The sequence below is a fragment of the Rhizophagus irregularis genome, chromosome 7, assembly GCF_026210795.1.
Source record: "Rhizophagus irregularis chromosome 7, complete sequence".
Taxonomy (NCBI): Eukaryota; Fungi; Glomeromycota; class Glomeromycetes; order Glomerales; family Glomeraceae; genus Rhizophagus; species Rhizophagus irregularis.
In genome coordinates, this window is record NC_089435.1 from 2,117,774 (window position 1) to 2,139,030 (window position 21,257).

The 21,257-nt window shown below is 29.1% G+C and overlaps 4 protein-coding genes across 4 annotated transcripts; 2 read left to right on the forward strand and 2 right to left on the reverse strand.

Moving 5' to 3' along the window:
- Positions 1-2,457: 2,457 nt before the first annotated feature.
- OCT59_027263 (uncharacterized protein) lies at positions 2,458-3,442 on the reverse strand (the record flags this gene model as incomplete). Its single annotated transcript, XM_066136850.1, has 2 exons — positions 2,458-2,862; positions 2,999-3,442. The coding sequence occupies 2 exons, from the start codon at positions 3,440-3,442 to the stop codon at positions 2,458-2,460; spliced, it is 849 nt and encodes a 282-aa protein (XP_065993298.1).
- A 1,900-nt stretch (positions 3,443-5,342) lies between these two features.
- On the forward strand, positions 5,343-6,170 carry OCT59_027264 (uncharacterized protein; the record flags this gene model as incomplete). Its single annotated transcript, XM_025330126.2, has 1 exon — positions 5,343-6,170. One exon carries the CDS (start codon positions 5,343-5,345, stop codon positions 6,168-6,170), a length of 828 nt encoding a protein of 275 aa, XP_025184121.2.
- Positions 6,171-6,300: 130 nt separating this feature from the next.
- Positions 6,301-7,499, reverse strand: OCT59_027265 (uncharacterized protein; the record flags this gene model as incomplete). Its single annotated transcript, XM_025314921.2, has 3 exons — positions 6,301-6,698; positions 6,766-7,113; positions 7,184-7,499. The coding sequence occupies 3 exons, from the start codon at positions 7,497-7,499 to the stop codon at positions 6,301-6,303; spliced, it is 1,062 nt and encodes a 353-aa protein (XP_025184120.2).
- Positions 7,500-11,728: 4,229 nt separating this feature from the next.
- On the forward strand, positions 11,729-12,118 carry OCT59_027266 (uncharacterized protein; the record flags this gene model as incomplete). Its single annotated transcript, XM_066136851.1, has 1 exon — positions 11,729-12,118. The coding sequence occupies one exon, from the start codon at positions 11,729-11,731 to the stop codon at positions 12,116-12,118; it is 390 nt and encodes a 129-aa protein (XP_065993299.1).
- Positions 12,119-21,257: the final 9,139 nt, after the last annotated feature.

Sequence of the window (21,257 nt, forward strand, 5' to 3'; positions counted from 1 at the left end):
TAAAGTGTCTATTCAATATAGGAGTTTATTTGAAGTATTAATTAGATCCTTACCAATAAATTTTTGATCAAAATTATGGACCTAAGTTTGAAACATTAAAATCATTTTTTGATAACTGGAAAGTTAGACATCCTGTGTTATTGAAAAAATGTCAAAAAAACGTTAAATAACATTTTTTTATTATAGTTAATCTAAAAAATGTCAAAATAAAGTTTTTTTACTATAGTTAATTGAAGCAATACATTTTTTAATTATAGTTAATTAAAAAAAATGTCAAAACAATGTTTTTAATAGTTAATTGAAAAAACGTCCAAATAACTTTTTTTACTGTAGTTAATTGAAAAATTATCAAAATAACATATTTTTATTTTAAAAAAATTAAACTAATGTTAATTCGTAATTCGCGTAACAATCGGAGCACTTTCGCAAATCTGCGTTTTGATGCCATTTCGTACATAGGTAAATCGGTCAATTTTTAACCAAACAGGCTAAAATTTTTACTGATAAAACTTGGACATTAGATCTATATTATCCAAGCATTAATTATAACAGTTACTAAGTTTAAATAATTGCTAGAAGTTGTTGATTAACAAAATTTTTAGTAAAAATGCTTTGCAATTTTTTATTAATAAAAGTGTGAAACAGGCTCAAAATTTACATTTATATACATTTTGATATATTATTATTGGATTTTTTAAAAAAAAGTTAAGGTAAAAAAATAAAATTATTCTTATTTTAAGATTAACAGTTTATTTTTTGTAAATTTTCCCAATTGACAACTTTTAAGAATTATTTACGAAATTATAAGTTTTACAATAATTACAATTAATACTTGAAAAAATAGACTCAATGTCAGAGTTTTCTCAGTAAAAATTTCAGCCAAATCGGTTAAAATTGACCGATTTACCTATGTAAGAGACGCAGATTTCAATGGTGCTCCGATTGTTACACGAATTACGAATTAACTTTTTTTTTACTACAGCTAATTCAAAAAAAATGTTAAAATAACGTCAAATAACCATTTTTCATTATAGTTTATTTAAAAAAAATGTTAAATAACATTTTTTTTATTATGGCTAATTTAATAAATGTTAAAATAATGTCAAATAACGTTTTTTTATTATAGTTAATTTAAAAAAATGTCAAAAAAAGTCAAAATAACATTATTTATTATAGTTAATTGAAAAACATTAAAATAACATTTTTATTATAATTTAAAAAAACATTAACATTAGAAAATGTTTTTTATAATAATTAATTAAAAAAATGTGACCTGATTAACTCATATTTTTACATTTTGTAGTTTTAACCAATTAATGTTTGATATATTGATATATGAGTTACATTTACTATATAAAATATATATACTATATTAAATAAACCAATTACTATACTGTACATACTATATACACACTATATATGCTATATTGATTATATTATAAACTAGAACTGTACCACTATGGCCGCCTGGCGGCGGCCTTCAAAATAAAATTAGGTGTAACATGAGCATAAATGCATAGTCAAATAAACACTTTTTTTAAAGAATCCCTAATTGCTTTATTATACTTATATGATAACTGATAACATGATAATCTAGGTTTGTTTATGAAATAGGAAGCGGTTGTGATGCTATTTGTTCCAAGCGAGAATATTCTTTAATCACATTTGGATCTACTTTGAATGCATCTCTATTTAAATTCATTGTTTGAATTTGATCCCATTTAGGACATCTGATTCAGTTTTATTGATTTAATGTTAGTAATAAATTATTAAAAAAATTATTAGTAATCAAATTATTATGAAAGTTTTAATAGTTCGTATATATATGATCAGTGATCTATAACATATATTTGTAATATTATTATTAAGGATCAACAATTAAAATTTACAATAACTTCAATTTTTTTTTTTAATAAAAAATAAATAAATATAATGTTTATTACATATAAGATATAAAAAATACCAGATAATAAAAATGAATTTTAAAAACAGTTCGTATTTGTCAGGTGATCTATGATATGCATAATAGTACGATCAGCAATTAAATTTTACGTTGACTTCGTTGACTTCAAATTTTTTTTTTTTTTTGAACTAATTATACTTTGATATAAAAATAAAATAAATGCAACTTCTTTTATTTCATTTATTTCATTGAAAAATAAATAAAGTACTTATTACATATAAAATATAAAAAACAATAGATAATAAAAAAAGAATTTTAAAAACAGTTCGTATTTGTCAGGTGATCTATGACATGTGTAACATGATCAGCAATTAAATTTTACGTAGACTTCAAATTTTTTTTTAAACCACTTTTCTTTGACATAAAAAATAAAATACGTTTTTTATTTCATTAAAAAAAATAAATATAGCACTTATTACATATAAAATATAAAGAACAGATAATAAAAAAAATTAAAGAAAAGATTATTACTGGGTTACGTTAGTTCATAAACATTATTTAGTTTTTTGTTTTTTTTTTACCTCTTGTTGAATTTGAAATTTTTGGTGTATTATTTTTTTTTTAATATTTTCGTTTCTCTCTTCATTTTCTTCAATATTTTCATTAATTCTTTCTTCATTTTCTTCATTTGTAATAGAAGTTTCACTATCATGAATTTCATCACTTTGTTGATTTTGTAATAGAAAAGATCTTGAAATATCTGCTATTTTAGTCATATTTATTTTACGTTTATTTTTAGTTGGTGTCATTGACAATGATGGTTGTGTTGTTGAATTCTGTTGTATGAGAGAAATTCTTTGTTCTATAACAGATTTTGAAGATCCTTCATTACATGAATCAGATTTTGATTTCCATGGAACTACAATACTGTTATCTGATTCTATTTTTGCTGATACAAACTGAAATTCCAAAATTTCACAGTATAATTGATCTTTTGCAAAAAAAAAATACTCCTGTTATATGAACTGTTGAATTTTTTCTGGCTTTTGTTAATGCGTTCTTAAATCGCCCATTTGGTGGGTGAGTTAAATTTACAGTAAATGGAGTAAATTGATCCTTAGATAAATATGGCTTTACTTGTATTTGTAAAGTATATTCACTTTCTGTTAATTCTGCATACCCCAAAGTCTTTCCAAGAAGATGTACAGTTGGTTTTATTATAGGAATATCTTCCTTATCGATAAGGAGTTGTACATTAGTTGTAATAGAGATGTTTATTGAACCATCTTGAGTTGTTGAAAATTTTCCTGTAATTAAGTATACATTTTCTGCCTTAAGTGGCGAAGTTACTTCAGATCCATCATCTGAATCAAGGTCTGTGTTATTTATTAAGGTCATATAATTGTAAAATTTATATATTTGAAATGCATCTTCATTATCAATTCGGGAAATAGCCATGCCTTTCTGCAAGACACCATTATTAATAGTTTCATCAGTCACAGAGAGTATATACACAATGGTTGTAATGTTTGCAATCATATTTCGAAATTTTTTTTGAATCTGATTATTATTAAAATGAAAAATGAATAAAAGTAAAAAAAAGTAAATGAATTACTTATATTTATAAAAAAAATTATGACTTTAATATATTTATAATATATTTCATTTTTTTAAAAAAAAGTAATAATATTACAATTATTTATTATTATTTATGATTTATGATTATTAAAAAAATGTGATTTTATTACAATTTATTACAAAATTATGATACATTTTATTTAAAAACTTAAAAAAGTGGTTCATTGAAAAAATTACGATTTTATTATTTATTAATATATGAAAAATTTTGATTTTTATCAAATTTATTAAAAAAAATGCAATTTTATTGAAAAAATTACGATTTTATTACAATTTATTGCAAAATTATGATGATTATATTACATTTATTTAAATTTAAAAAAAAAGTAGTTTTCATTGAAAAATTGCGATTTTATTATTTATTTACATTGAAAAAAAATTGATTTTATCAAAAATTTATTACAATTTATATAATAAAATTAATTTATTAATTTATATAATAGTTTATAATTGAAATAACATAATCTCATTAACTGTTAAATATTACTTTATTAATTAAATAAATGATAAAAAAAAAGGGTAATTTTATTAAAACTAATTTGTTTATAGTTACTATATGCGGCTTTAAATTTTCTAACCTGTGAATTCAATTTTAGTTTATTTTCATTGTAACGTAAATGATGATCATCTTTCAATTTTTCAATTTGTAAATTTATTTATTTTTTATTGTCCGGAGCGAAGCGAAGGACTATATATGTCTACGCACTATGATGATCTATGGAAATAACGTGTAAATTTTCAATCACGTGAGTTTCTCTGTCCAGGAATTCCAAGGCTAATCAGCAGAAAATTACCGGAATTCCAAGGCGTTATCCTGCTAATTAGTAGAATATCGCTACATCTTTATTTATTATACCTTGCTCCAGACTTAGTACAACGGTTCCCGTTTCCTAGTTATTAAAAAAGTGTAATAATCTGTTGAAAAAAACCACACTTTTATAATTATAGCTATAAAAAAAGGGTGGTTTCATTGTAACTAATTTATTTATAGTTATTAAATTGTGGCTTTAGTTCTTTTAACTAATATTAACATATGAATTTAATTGTAGATTATTTTCATTGTGACGTAAATGATGATCATCTTTCGATTTTCAATTTGTAAATTTATTTATTTTTTTTTATTATTAATTAAAAAAATGTGTAATTTATGGGAAAAATCACAATTTTTAATTTAATTAACAAACAAATAAAAAAATACAATTTTATTAATAAAAAAAAGTACCTTCATTATAACTAATTTATTTATAGTTACTATATACAAGTTTCAATTTTTATAACATGTGAATCAAATTTTAGATTATTTTTTACTTACTGTGACGTAAATGATGATCAACTTCAATTCACGAAATTTATTTAAACAACTGCTGTCCAAAAAACAATCAATTGATATATTGAAATTGAAATTGAAATTGAAATTGAAATTCATTGCAATGAAACGAAATTTCAATTATGTTTATATATATTTTATTTAAAAACGGACCCTGTTTTGCCATATTTGCTAACCAAATTAGGACCTACTTCCTTCCTTTTTTGGAATACAACTTATTATTATAACGGCCAATCACAATAAACAACACTATGAAATTTAGATCATCTGAGTGCTAACAACTTTGTATCGTGATCTGTATATATTGATAAATATATATTCGACATGTTTGATATTGATCAACAATCGCTCTGATGATCGTTAAAAACCAAAAATCCACAGAAGAAATTTTTACTAAAAAACACATTTCTTTATAGACAAGTGTCGATTTTTTCACCAATTTTGGTCTCTACGTTCTTCTCGGAACATTATCATATGAGTTTTGCTATAGGGAAAAAATTTTTGAAAAAATTTCTTAAAAATTTAGAAAAATCTTATCGCCCTGTTACTAACGACGAAGACATATATCTTACATATTCGTCTCCCAATAAAAGAAACAATATGACTTCCAGTCAACCTGCAGGTTCTTCTCAAACTGCTCATAACACCATAACGGACACGACTATGGAAGAGGCATTATCCACCTCTCCCACTCATATTCTCTCGCACAGCGAAATCGAACTTACATCACGTGACTTACAGGAAAATGATATTCACACGCAAACACCAATCACTGAAAATTTGACTTTTATGGAGGAAGATCCTATTGAACCTAACCCCGATAAGGGGAAATCACCAGAAACACAATCAGCCACACAAATAAACACTCCTAATCCGGTACAAATCACGGTGCTAAATGATATTTTTAAACAGACACCACAAGCTTCAAACAAAGCACACAAAGGATTTATTCCTAGAGATAGTTTCCCACCGAAACTTTCTAACAACGAAATTATCAATCTAATAAAGACGTCATTTATCAAAGACAGTAATGCTTTTAGATTTGATGTTAATACAACATCCACATATAGATACTTTACTATTCACTTCAGAACACGTGACTCACTTGTTCAATATATCGAAAAAAGTCCTGACAACCTCAAACACATAAAAATTTACGAACTCACCAATGAGACTATCAACACATTAATTGAACGCAAATTCGCTAATTTAGACCAGGCCGTCATAAAAATTATGGATATCCCATACAACTACGATACATCCATGCTCATCAAGCAAGGACCCCGAAGAATATATAAATAACTCAGATCCAAATTTAAATTTTAATATGTTCTTTATACATTTAATTTTTATTAATAGCTTTATACAAAATCAGCATATAAGTTCTAATCCTATTATAATTTTATACAACTTTACCTCTAAGTTATAAATTCTATGCAATTATCTGAATTACTTCTTTTTGATTAAAAAAATTATAATGAATTTTTGCTTTGTTTAATAACTGAAGAGTATTATCATCAAAAACCTTTATATCTTGCATGTTTAAATGATAAATAACATTTTTTGGATGTTGATGAGTAATTAAAAAACATCCCTCCTCTGTTAAAGCTGAAAAAATATTACGTATAGGAGTAAAAACTTTGAGAGTTATATATGATATATTTTCAATGTCTGTAATTGGTTCTTGATGATAACTATAATATCCATATGCTTCATAAAAGCTAGAAATTACTTGTCCAATACAAAGTTGTAATCCAAAAACAACTAGAATAAAATCTTGCTCATTAAGAGGATTATGACTATTAATATTTGCTGATTCAATATTTTCAACTATAAAATGAAAAAATTATTTTAATAATTTCTAATAATATAATAAACTTATTCAATTTATACTCACTTAAATTTTTATTATCAATTAAAATTTTTTGCCGTTTTTTTGATTGCCCCTTTTCATAAAAAGTAGCAAGAGATTGGCTCATAGTTTTTCGCTCATTTTTCCATCTCTTTTCACGTTGTTTAACAATTCGCATTTCAGCATTTTCATTTTTACTAAAAAATGAGACAATATGATTTGCTTGATTAGGTTTAATTAAACCAGATTTGCATAATTTTGTACTATTAGTTTTAATTGTACGTTCAATATTGCGAGAATTATAAGCATTATGCTTCTCACGTTGATACACCATTTCTTGAAAATCAATTACATTTTCAGTAACCAGTATAGTAGTATCAGTATTATTAATATCTTAAATTTAAAATAAATAATATTAGTATCTATAAATAATTATTTATAAATTGTAATTCTTTAACATTACCTGTATTAATTATACTTGAATCCAATGTTTCATCTATATCAATAAAAGAAAGTTGCTTTTGACATTCATTTAAAGACAAATTTTGACTATCTTTATTTATGTTTACTTTTTCCCTTTCATTTTCTTTTTGTCTTATAAGATTCACTTCTTTAGCCGCATAACCAATTATTTGAGAAAGATCAAGATTAGAAAAATTCTCATCTGAATCTTGCATGCATTCATCATGATTATCTGAACCAGATACTTCTCCATCATTAGGACCTATTAAGATATAAGGCCGAAGTGAATTAATAGGTACAATATCGGGAGTCAACATTCCTAGAAATTCAGCAAGATCACATGCTAGTTGGCGTGACTGATCAAATGCATGATGAATTTGAATATCATTTGGCCAAGATCACAATATATTCACTTGATCAAATTCAATAATTTCGTTATTATATTCAAATTGATATCCTATCAAGTAAAATAATTAATTTATTTATATGTTAGCTATAATCATTATATAGTATTAAACAAAGGAATTTTTTTTACTTACCATCACGTACAGATTTCTCTTTATTGAAAGACAATTCTTTTGAATTTAATGCTTTGGTATAGTGGCCAATTTTTGGTACCATTTCTAACAACTCTGCAAAATCAAAATCAGCATTAATTTGCCGTGCTGCTCCAAAAAAATGTTCACAGGCTTCTGAACCATGAATCCAAGGAATAAGAGGATATTGACTATAATAATCTCTATGAGCTTTTACAAGTAAAACTATTGATTCTGCTAATGAAGTCATTATTGCAAATGTTTGAGATGCAATAAAGTTCTGAGATACAGAAATAAATTCAGGATACTTTCGTGCTAATGTATTTATATGAAATCGCCAAATTCGCAAAAAAAAATAAGAAGTCATTGCCATTCTTATTCGTTCAAGAGGTGAAATATTTCTATTCAAATAACTATCAACCAATTCACCTAATAAAATAAGATAAATATTAAATAAATATATTTAGTATATTTATATTTATAAACAAAAGAGTTGCAGTTCCTTACCAATTATAAATAGATATATAAATGTGCCCTTGAATTCGGATTTGATCTTATTATTAGAATCAAGGCAACATGCCAAATTTTTAGGGCAAAAGGTTCGATAAGCTGCACCATCGTCTTGACGATCAAGCTTATACACATCAGACTTATACATGGGACTTTGGAGATGAGATAACAATTTTGTAAAATGATTAAATCCTATAGTAGAATGACCAAATGTGAGAGCTCGAGCACCAGACATTGCTGCATTACGTCCCGTCTTCTTAGCATGTTTAGGATCTTGAATTCGTACTATTGGTCCAATATTTGGAAAATTGGACAACTGAAATCAATGTTATATGGTGTATAATTAAATCTAAGTCTATCGGAAGTTTTAATCTGTTAAATTTGAGTTTGTGCGTTAAACTCAACTTGTGCACCATCAGAACCAATTGAGATTATGTGTAATCCAAGTTCCTGTGCAAAATCCAAAAGTAACTTATGTATATTGACGATTGATTCCGTTTTATCAGATCCATTGTTAGGAAGAAGAGCAATAATTACTGGAGGAAATTTTGGCAACGGAACCTAAATAGAATTTCGTAATGTTAACATAATTATATTTAACCTGCCTTACCAATATATTAATAATATTTACCTGTAATATATACACTCTTACATATTTTGCAATAGAATTATTTTCCTTAATTTTGTTGATTACAAGTGGAATATCGTTATATGTTTTGATACTTGTCTCATTAACTGAAAATGTAGATCCAATTATGCATCCCATCTGCGATGAATATCGGAGGCGAGGTTTTAGTTTTGTATTGTCGGACATAGCTGCAATCGGTCCATCATAACCAATTGAATCCAAAAATCGCTTAAAACGAGCTACGTTTTCAAAACAAAGTGTTGGATCCGTTAATATATCTTCAGAATTAGAACGCAAACGCCTAAAGATTGTTAAAAAGCTTTATTAAGTTATTTTTTAAATAAAATGTACCAAGATAGTAATTTTATACCTGATATTCTGGATCGTTAAACCTTCTAAGTTTTGTCGAAATAAATTTAATGCATGCGGACTAAAGGTACCAAGTACTATGAGAAAGTTTTTAAATTCCTCAGAATATTTCAGGTTTTGTTTACCCTTATTTTTCTCTTTTTTAGATGCAACTTGTGTCATAATTTCACAAAGACCTGTAAAAACTGGTTTTTCTTTAAAAGCACCATTAATACCTTTATTTGCCAATGTTACCCAAACATCTGAAGCCGTATCAGAGTTATTGTCTTTGATAAGAGACCAAACGATATTAAGATCAACATATTTCAAATACTTTTTCAGAGGATCGTTTTCGAAATAGTGTTTTGGGATATGCTTCAATTTTGATTTTGGTGGTTTTACAATTGCAATTCGATTTTGTAAATTCTTATCAACTTTTAAGCTAAGACATTCATTACAAGCACTTTTATCAGTATATCCTGCGCAATTCATTGAACATACAGAATTACCTTGATTAAAGATATTTTATTAATATGTATATATACAGATTATATGAAACAAATAGCACTTCAACTTACAATCACGATCAACTCGCCATATTGCTTCTGAATATAACTGACGATTCAATCGGCATTTTTGTGAATGAGTTAATCTCTTACGCGTAAATTTATTTGGAAAGAGATTAGGGAAAAGCTCCTTTGCTACAATTTCAATTCTTCTAGTTCCACCAAATTGAACAGGAGTACGACTGATATATTGGCGAATTGATCTAGATTTGAGACCAGGGCAAGGTTTCATTTATTGTTAGATAAGGTTATTGCATCATCTTCACTACTTGAGTATTCATCCTCAATATCACTTTCTGTTTGTACTTCATTTTCTTCATCAACGTTAAACAAATCATCATCATCCATTCTATCATCATCATCACTTTCCCATTCTTCGGCACTACTAACATCATCTGCATTTTCATTTTTTTCATTTTTTTCTAGCTTAGAAATTGGTTTATAAAAATTCAAGATAGATTGAACTCCTTGCTTAGCCAAACATCCTTTACCCTTAACGTGAATATTTAAAAAGGTTTCATCATAGCGACGACTAAGTTTAATAGTTTTACCACAACGACAAATAACTTTCTTCATACGAAGTATGTGAGCGCAATATGGATGTTTTGCAAGTCTTTCCTTGCTATATTTCCAAGCAAATGGCATTTTAAGAAAAACAAAAAGAACCAAAGTTTATGATAAAAATATGAAGAATTTTTAAAAATAAAACGTATAACAAGAGATGAAAATACACAATAAAAAAAAATAAAATGCACGATAAAAAAAAATGAAATGCACGATGAAAAAAAAGATGAAATGCACGATGAAAAAAAAGATGAAATGCACGATGATGAAAAATTGTATGATCACATTTTTTATATATAGATATATACTAATAATGTATAAATGTATTTTATACAAATTAAAATCTGAATTGCTTTAAAAATCTATTTCCGTTATACAAACGTATACCTAACTTCTAAATTTACCGACTGATCAGATTATACAAATTTAACTTTAAGTTTCTAAAAAGTGATATAGTAACTTTATACAAACCTGAATCCCAGTTATATATATAATCTTCGGGGTCCTATCAAGCACCTCGCCGTAAAACAGGTAGCAACGTCCTTGAATACAAGGAAATTAAAAAACCTCCAAGAAAAATTCCCAATCGCAACAATCGCGGACGTACTATTTTCATAAAACCAGCCTACAAACTACTTATTGTCCAATTTGACAAACAGTCAGCATATGATTATTTTATGAAAGAAAACTATTGGAGCCTTGAAATCGAGAACTTCGTAGTAAGGATTTTACCTGGAAACCCTGACGACCCTGAATATAAAAAATGCACCAGCTGTTACTTTAAAATTACTGGACTCCCCCTCAACACCACAGCCAAGGACATTGAACCACTTATCAAGCACGTCTATGGACGAACTTGTACATTCACACAAACCACCAAACACTCAACTATGAAAAACGCCTATATTTACATTTCACTGGATAACTATCCAGTTGACGCGATTAATGGCGCTTCCTCACTATTTGAAGGTTATAACCTCCACATCCTACCGGGTCATCTATCACTCAAAACGTGTAACACTTGTGGATCACCCCTTCACGAAACGAAAGATTGTGATGATAAAAACTTCGATACAGACCAATCTAATCGCAAATTCTTCAAAAAATGATTTATTAATCGTAATGAAGAAAAAATTACAATCAGTGAAAACCACAGAGCCAGATATAATCACGTCATAACTCTAAATGCAAATAAAAGTTCAAACACAACGTCACCAAATTATAAGTCTAGCCAACCACTAGCACGCAATTACAATAACAAAAATCCACAATCAGGCAGCTTGTTATATCCTCGTCAAAACAAACAACCATACAACCATACAAACCATGGCAATAATAGCAAAAATTATAAATATGACAATTCCTATATTGCCCCGCACTTGGACAATCCTCAAATGTCTACCACCAAAAACTCAGAACACAGAATTACCCAACTGGAACAACAAGTCCAATCACTCCTAGATAGCGTTAAGACACTTCAAGAAGGAAAAACTAAAGTCGATAGTACTATCGCCGATATTCACCACAACCATAATTTAATGAGTTCATCACTCAATGATATAACCACCAGACTAGACAAGTACGACACAATTATACAACATCTCACGACTAACATTAACCTACTTAGTCAAGAAAAGATCGCACAATCAAAAGATCGCTCCATCAAATCACCAAAAAGAACATCACCATACGAACAGTCTTTGTATAGGGCAGCAAAAACTAGATATAATCTAAGAGCAATAAACAAGGTAACATCACAGCGAAAGACAGTGAACAGCCCTTAGCAACTGATGAAGACACTGACGCCCCCGATGATGTCGTTATGTCAGACAGTGCCGTCTTTGAAGGAATCATTGACGAACTATCAAACACAACACCAACTGAGACTAAGTTCTCAGTTAAATCCTATAACCCTCTTAACCTCCTCCCGCAGTTTAATGCAACGCATTAATTACGTGTCTAGTATTAATACTATCACCTCCCCCTCTCTTTTTTTTGGATATACTTCTTGGATTTACCCATTTAGATATTAATGGCTTAAATATTTCGATTCACATATTCATACTTTTTTATACAATTTTTTTTATGGAATACACCAATTTGAAATCCCCGGCTGACCTCGAAAATCAGCCTTCTGAACCCATTTTACAATATTCTTATTCTAAATATAATAATAATACAAAAATACAAAAAAATCATAAAAAACCCCAAAATCACAAAAATATTAATCAAAATTTCCACCCTCCATACAACAATGACACATATACATCAAATTCACAAAATTACACTTGTGAATCTCGTAACGAAGAAGATAAAAACATGTTAAATTATATCGAATATAACATATTCGACGATAATGATACATTAGGGATGGCGTCTACCTCTCAACCACACGACACCCCTATACCTTCATTCCCCCAATTACGTACACATTTCATTGATTACCATAAATTTGGTACAATTAATATTCAAGGAGGATTTAATAATAAATTAAATGATATTCTCCAATTTTTTACACTTCACAATTACGATATACTTATTTTAACTGAAACTGGTCTCCATCAATATACCAATATAGACATGGACCTTAATAAAACAATACACTCAATACACTCACTTCCGTCATTGAATAATGACAACACTAAACCAAATATTCATGTTTATACAGATAACAAAGGAAATACCAAAGGCAGTGGAGTCTCTATGATAATCACAGATCAACTGCAGAAACATATTATTAAAACCAACACTTTTTTTGGTCGTATCCTTACGGTAGACCTGTGCTTCAAAGGCAACCATTATATCAAACTTATATGTTGTTATTTACCAGCTAACGCCGTTGACGACAAGATTTAATTATTAAATGTTATAAGGAAATAGAGAATATTTTAACTAACGCTATGCACAACCATTTTGAATGTATAGTTTTAGGTGATTTAAATATCAGCTTTGACAAATTGAAAAAATCCAATCATTATCCTATTTGGAGACGTGAAATTAAAACAATCCTTAAAAACTTTGGCCTTAAAGACTTACTCAAATCCTTTCACGAACGTCTATCACCAACACATAGTACCAAAAGAAACGATGGACCAGATATACAATCTCGTATTGATTACATATTCACCTCATCCAACATTCTTCAACATAGTTTTTACGCTTATACTCATAGCATTTCTGAAGACCTTTTTACTACAGATCATAAGGCTCTAAGTTGTTACTTGACTCAAGATTACTTTAGAAATAAATTCAATAGCTCTAGGAAAAGCTTAGAAAAATCACCCACGTACAAACCTAATACCAATCCTCAAATTCGCTATAAATACCATTCTATGACCACAGAATCTTGGTCTAATTACAAACTTATCAACGGTATTATATATCGTCAACACATTAACAATTCAATTTCACCGGACAAAACACCGGAACAACAAATTGAGTTCTATTGGTCTAATATCAAAGATATTATTAACCAAACTAAAGAAAAATGTATTCCCTTTTCTGAATATAAGAAATACACGAAACATGATCATCCCCTTTGTTTAAGACAAAATAATAATAAAATACTTACACTTCGTACGATTTTACGAAAATTCTCTAATATTAAAATTAATAGAATACAGGGTGATCACGACAAATGGAAAGATTACTGGAAACTTTGGGGTACACTACGTAAACAAATTTTGGTTATAGACGTCCACTTTAATGCCAAACGTACTATTTGGTTACCAGTTAATTTGACGATCGATAATATATTTGACGTCAAAAAAGATTTACAAAGCCTTTTACGAGTCATTAATGTTTTACATAAACAGGAAGAAGATTCATGGACTATTAACAAAATTAACAAATATATTAACGATAGGAATAATAATTTAATCCACGACCAAAAAAGAATGATTAATAGTATCCTTGACCGTAAACCTCAAAAAATAACTTTAGATCGTTTACATTACTATGATCAACAAACTAATCAATTTCAATTTACTAATAACCCACATATTATAGCAGAACAAACTAATTTACATTTTCAATGTTTAGGAAAAGACCTTAATGAAATTAGAAATATTAAAGAGTATAAGTCAATTCAAGACCTCCCGTTATATTGGAGATCGACCTACGAACCCATCAACAATCGTAACTGTAAACATATGAATTCATTATCGGAGGATTTCTCAATTGAAGAATTATCCCAAGTCATTTCATCACTTCCAAATAATAAAGCCGCAGGCATCTCTGGAATTACATACAAAGACATCAAACATACCCATCAAGATTTCAGAGAATATATTCAACAATTTTTTAATTATATTATACAGGTCCAAATTTATCCACGGGATTGGTTATACGCATTTCTTTTCCCTATACCCAAACCAAAGGCTTGGGACTGTAAAATAGAAAACACACAACCTATAGTCTTGTTGGAAACATTTAGAAAACTATTTGTTAAAATTTTGACACAAAGGATTAACACTAAACTTATGACGTATAACCTGATTAATGAAAACAATCGGGCGGGTTTGATGGGACAATCAACGTTACAACCACTACAAGTTATCCAACATATAATTGAATCTGCTTATAAGGACAAAAAACAGCTTTGGATTGGTTTACAAGACCTTAGCAAGGCCTATGATAGAGTTAATTCATCTCTATTGAAATTAGCTTTAGAACGCCTCCACTTTCCTGATAAAATTACCACTCTTCTAATATCCTTATTTAGTGATCGGAAAAATAATGTTATATTACCTTTTGGCTTATCCGCTGACTATGATGTAATTCAAGGCATAGACCAAGGCGAAGTCATTAGTCCGATTTTATGGATTATTTATTATGATCCTATGTTTTCACACTTGTCACAATTAACGGAAAACTTACATATTACCCGTATCAACAAAATTAATAATATATACTAACCGGATACAGACCTACAGATAGATTACTCATCGTCAGTGGTGGGTTACCTTGATGACACCAGTTGGTTTGCATCTTCCAAACTACAATTGGAATCAAATCTCCAAATAGCGAATTCCTTTTACGATATGGCGAATATCACCATTAATCATGACAAATATATTATCCTTACTAATAACCCTAAATTTTGTAACAAGGATTTACAATTCCAGGTTACCCCTTCCAAATCAATTACGATTAGAACAGTGCCACGCACTTCGTCCAACCGAATTCTTGGAATCTACATCAACGCATTTAATTCACATACGCCAACGTTAAAAAAGATTAAAAAAATAGTCAATCACTTCGCGTATACAATGCGTTTCAAGAAAATAACCCATGACCACCTTATTTACATTATTAACAAAGTATTATTACCCAAATTGGAGTATATTAACCAATTCACTATTTTCACACGTTCACAATGTGATTCTTTATTAGCCCCAGTTAAAAAACTTTTCAAACAACATTTAAAATTACCAATATCTACACATAATAACATTATCCATAACAAACTATTTCCGTCTATCAATAGTTTCTTTTACAATCAATTTTATTCACATATATCAATAGTCAATGTTATTTTAGATACCCCTATGTTTTCCACTATTGGTTTACAAAAAATTTTTAAATACACAATATGATTTTTGGATCCCCAATTTTCCTACGTCCAAAGATTTAGCTAATCCTATTTCTTCAAATTATCAATCCCTTTTAACTCGACAATTACGTTTATTTAATAATTTTTATATTACTTTTTACCACACTGTAATACATCTGTTTCTGGTGGTGGTAATTCCATAGTATCATATTTTAATTCACATCAGTTTCTCGACCCTTTATCAAGTAGCGACCTCCAAAGCTTGCGGAAAAAACGCATAATGTTCATGGACCAGTTAGCGTCCATCGATGGTTCCTACTTAAGCACCTGGAAAGATGTCAAAAAACAAAACCCTAAGGCAAATTTTAAAGGACCTACACCCAAGTGGTTTCAAAAACTTGAAAAATCCAACATTATTGCGGCCGAAAGTTCACGCTGCCTTTTACAAAATTTAATCGTTTCCCCGCCATCGTGATACGACTTTATGTCACCTCCTATATGAAAAGCATCTAATTACCGCCCTAAGAATGAATGGACTATTTCTTGGGACCTTGTACACCAATGTGAATTATACGGCAAGACGATCGAACAACAGAATGACCTATATGATACTAGTCTTACTTATCAAACACATTATATACCAGTGGTAGACGCTGATACTAGATCCAATTTAACACCTAAAAAAGTAACACCTACGTTGCAGCCTTGTCCTGGACAATGTGGTCATAGTGTACCTTTCAGTAGCGATTTGCGTCCAAAATGTGTTATTGTTTCATTAACATCACATTTGATTTTTTTTAATGTTCATGCAAAAAAATTTATCCCTAATAAACAATTTTTAAAATTAGAAAAATCTTTTATTTTTCCAGTTACACCTTTACATACACTTCGTACACAAGCGTTTACATTTAGTAAACATAGATTAATTATACCCAATGTTTTACCTTCAACGGTCCCTATTTTATCCACATTAGATTCATACTTAAATGTGAATTCAGAAATATTCAATAATTCGATTAATTTAAATTTAAATATTTCTTCTTCTCTTTTCATTAATAATATATTTGTAGGAAATAGAGATCTGATTATTGAACTTTTAGAAATAGCTAAACAATTTTTGTTATGGAAAAATTTTATTTTTTATACTGATGGTTCTTTTTCTAGTTTAGATGTTACTTCTTCTACTCAAACTCAAATGGATTTTGCTTGGATAGAAACTGCTGATGCAACTCCTAATTCAGGCCCTCCTCCACCATCATACAAAGGCGCTTTATCTTTTAATCCATCTTCTACCAAAGCGGAAGTTTACGCTTTACTCACGGCAATTATTGCAGTACCTGATAATAGTGAACTAGATGTTTTCACGGATTCGCTCAATGTTATCCATACCTTTTATGTAGTCACGAACAAATTAACTTCTATAAGAAGAATTTTGAAATGTAATAACCATTTAGCGTGGCGTTTGATCGATACCTTAATCACAAAAAAATCCTTGATTGTAAGATTACACAAAGTCAAAGCTCACTCCAATGACTATTGGAACGACATGGCAGATGGTTTAGCCAACGCAGCACGCCAACTTGCACCTTATGAAATCAACCCTACAAATTTACCGGGTTCATTAATGACCCCTATTTGGGCTTCTATAGCACCAATTGATCGCGACATTAGAAAATTTTGTCATAACTTAACAGATGCTTATACTTTTGATCAATTCTTGGGTAACCCTTCACTCTCACCTATTTTCGATAGATTTCCCTTACCCTCAATACATTGGCCTCTTACCTGAGCGTGGTTACAATTTAACTCCACGCCCGACGTATGTAGTTCTACCAAATCATCACTCAGCGCTTTTAAAAGCAAAGCACTTAATCATATTCTCCCTTGTGGCGACGTTCTCACTAAACACTATCCTGACCTTTACCCTAATAATTACATACCTTGCCCAGTATGTAACAATCATCAAGACACTAACGAACATTTGGGAATTTGTTCAAACCTTTTACCTATCATTAACAAAATTTTAATGGAACACAAACGGATTTTACAAAGCCTCCTTGAGGAGAACACTTCATATGACCCCGTTCTCATTTCACAATCCATTGATCAATTCGAGCTCCTATCACCCATTTCAGGTTCAAACTCTTATAATCATCCTATATATTTAATTATACATCAACTTGTTTCACAAGATCTTTATAACCTTGTTCGTTCTTTTACGTTTAATGATAAACTTACACGTTCAATTATATGGGACTTTTTAATATCACTACAAGAACATATTTATCAAGAAATATGGCCTAAACATTGTTCTTTATTGAAATTATGGGAACAACGCAATGGAATTACATCCAAACGTAAACGTGATTTTCAAAGGAAAATACCAAAGAAGTCACGTGATCACCAATTAACTCAACCTACTGCTCGACCTAGAATTGCCTCTTCTTCTCAACACGGATCACAAAATCCTTCTCACCCCAGAGCTAGGACGAATTCCTCACCCTCTGATGGTATTTCTCGCCGTTCGTTTCACCTTTGGACCTCTATGGTGCCGTCTACTCGTCCTTCTCACCTGCTGCATCTACTGATGTGGTTGATTTTGTGTACATGTAATTTTTTACATTCTGGTGGATGGTTGTTTCCTGTCCGGCATCCTAGTAGTTTCGAGTTAGATATAGATAATTTTCTTCTTCATGTAATTTTAGATTTAATTTTTTTTGTTCTTCTTTTTCGTTCGATAGTACCTTCTAGACTCCCGGTTATGCCTGATTGTTCTATTGAATAGTGGGCAAGACGACCCCTTCGGGCTTCTCCTGAGTAGGGATGCCAAAAGTTCGGTTATAACCGATCATAACCGGGTTTTACCGGTTCGGTTATCGGTTCAGTTTCAGTCCAAGACTGACCGGTTAACCGTCAGTTTTATATATAAAAAAACCGATCAAAAAACCGATCGGTTAATTGTAAATTTTAATATATTCCGGAAAAAAAAAATGATTTTGTTTATTGAGAATACCATTAAAACTATTGTTTTAGTGTTTTTATGTATAATATTCTCATTTTTGACATTATCGAATTTACGCGTTGATCACGTGATTTTTCGTTTCTCTGAAAAATCACAACATCGGCGTTATTGTTGTAAAAAATTACATAAATTCAAAGAATATTATTCAAAAAGTTATAATTGATACTTTATGCATTATTTTATTCGATTTTGCAGTATTTTTGTAATCGGTTTTGTAGTTCAGTTTTATCGGTCAGTTTGCGGTCGGTTCGGTTTTGGTTGAAAACTGCAGTTTTAAAACCGAAACCGAACCGAACTGACCATTGGCATCCCTACTCCTGAGAGGTTGGATTTAGCATTAGCTTAGAATTTATTGTTCTTTTAGATCATGTTTATTCTTATTTAGCGTTCAGTCCGTATTTTAAAAATAAAAATAAAATAAAATAAAATTGATCAACAATCATGTGACAAACCTGTGTTTTAAGATAAGTTATCATTGATCAGCAAAATACAACACTACAAAATTCATAATGCGGGCCAAAACGTATAGTGCTGGCCAGACAATTTTGGCCTGAATTTTGACTTTCGGCAGAGTTTCAGTTTCAGGAATGACTGGCCAAAACATCATGCTGAAATTACTGAGTTTTGGCAATATGTATAGTTCCAACTATTGTATTTTGAAAACCAAAATGAACAGAATGCTATTTCTTATTATAAATTTTACAGCTCCCTATGAATGATGGACTCTTGTTACATTAATAAGATTAAGATAAAATTAAAAAAAAACTATGATAGAATCCTAAATAGCATAGCTAATAGTAAATTAAGCAAATTTTATATACTAGTAAAGCTCTGCATGAGCTGAGCCAGCATGCAAGCTGAGCCATACTTAATAAGTTGGCTTGATGCTTGATAAGCTGGCTCAAAAAAGCTTGAGCTGGCTCACCTGCAAAGTAATAAAATAAAAATTAATCATTAGTATTTTTTTTTTTTTTTTTGTATAATTGGCATAAAAACATTTTTTGAAATCTACTATTTTAAATACTTTTAATATATATAAATAAAAATTGGAGATTGTTAAACGTCGCCTGGGCGATCATCACCTGGTTTTTTTTCAAATATGTCATATAATGTATCTAATTTTTGATTGGTTATTATTGTAAAAGATATTTTTAAAAATTATTTTTTGCAAACATATTTATTCAAAATAATCTTATTTAATAAAATTTTATTTTCAAATATTAAAATTTAAGTCACACATTTTTGATTTTAAAGAAAAAAATCACTATATTTATTTTTAATGAAGTAATACAAATAAAAAAACAATAACAATAAATAAAAAAGATAAGTAAATTATAATGATCAAGGAGAAAGATGCTAATAAAATTGAAATAACAATGGAGTAATGGAAAGTAATAGAAGATGAAAGGGAGTAAAAAAGGATAATGAGAAGTGTTAGGAAACAAAAAGGAAAAAAGGACATGATGAGAGATGAAAAGGAGTGATGGGAGACGAAAAGAGTAATGGGAAGATGAAGAGGAGTGGTGGGACAAAACGAAGTGATGGGAGATGAAGAAGAGTGATAAGAGATAAAAAGGAGTGATGGGAGACAAAAAGAAGTGATGGGAAGATGAAGAGAAGTGATGGGAAACGAAAAGAAGTGATGGGAGATGAAAAGAAGTGATGGGAGACGAAGAGGAGTGATGGGAGACGGAAAGAAGTGATGGGAAGATGAAGAGGAGTAATGGGAGATAAAAAGGAGCGATGGGAAACGAAAAGGAGTAATGGGAGACAAAGAGGAGTGATGAGCGATGAAAAGAAGTGATGAGAAGACGAAGAGGAGTAAAAATTTATTAAAATTGTAAAATTTAATAAAAATTTTCCAATAAACTTTCAATCAATTTTTTATAAAAAAAAGATCTCTAATGAAATTCTTTATTAAAAAAAAAATTTCAAGCCGAATACACTTATTAAAAAAAAAACTATTTTTAATAAAAATTTTCTATTAAGATTCTAAACAAAATTCTTCATCAAAAAATAAAAAATTTTTTTCAACAAACAATTCTCTAATGAAATTCTCAATCAAAAAAAATATCTCTAATTAAATAAAAATTCAAAGATTCTTACCACCTATTAAAAAAAATTTTCAAAAAAATTTATATATCAAAAAAAAAAAACTCCTCTCCTATTAAAAAAAAATCTCCCTGTTAAAATACATTAACGAAATGATCTATCAAAAAAAAAAAAATCTTACCTATTAAAAAAAAAATTCTATGATGAAATTTCTATAAATTCTCAGTGAAATCTATTAAAGAAAAATTCTTTAATGAAATTCTCTATCAAAAACAATCCTCCTATTAAAAAAATT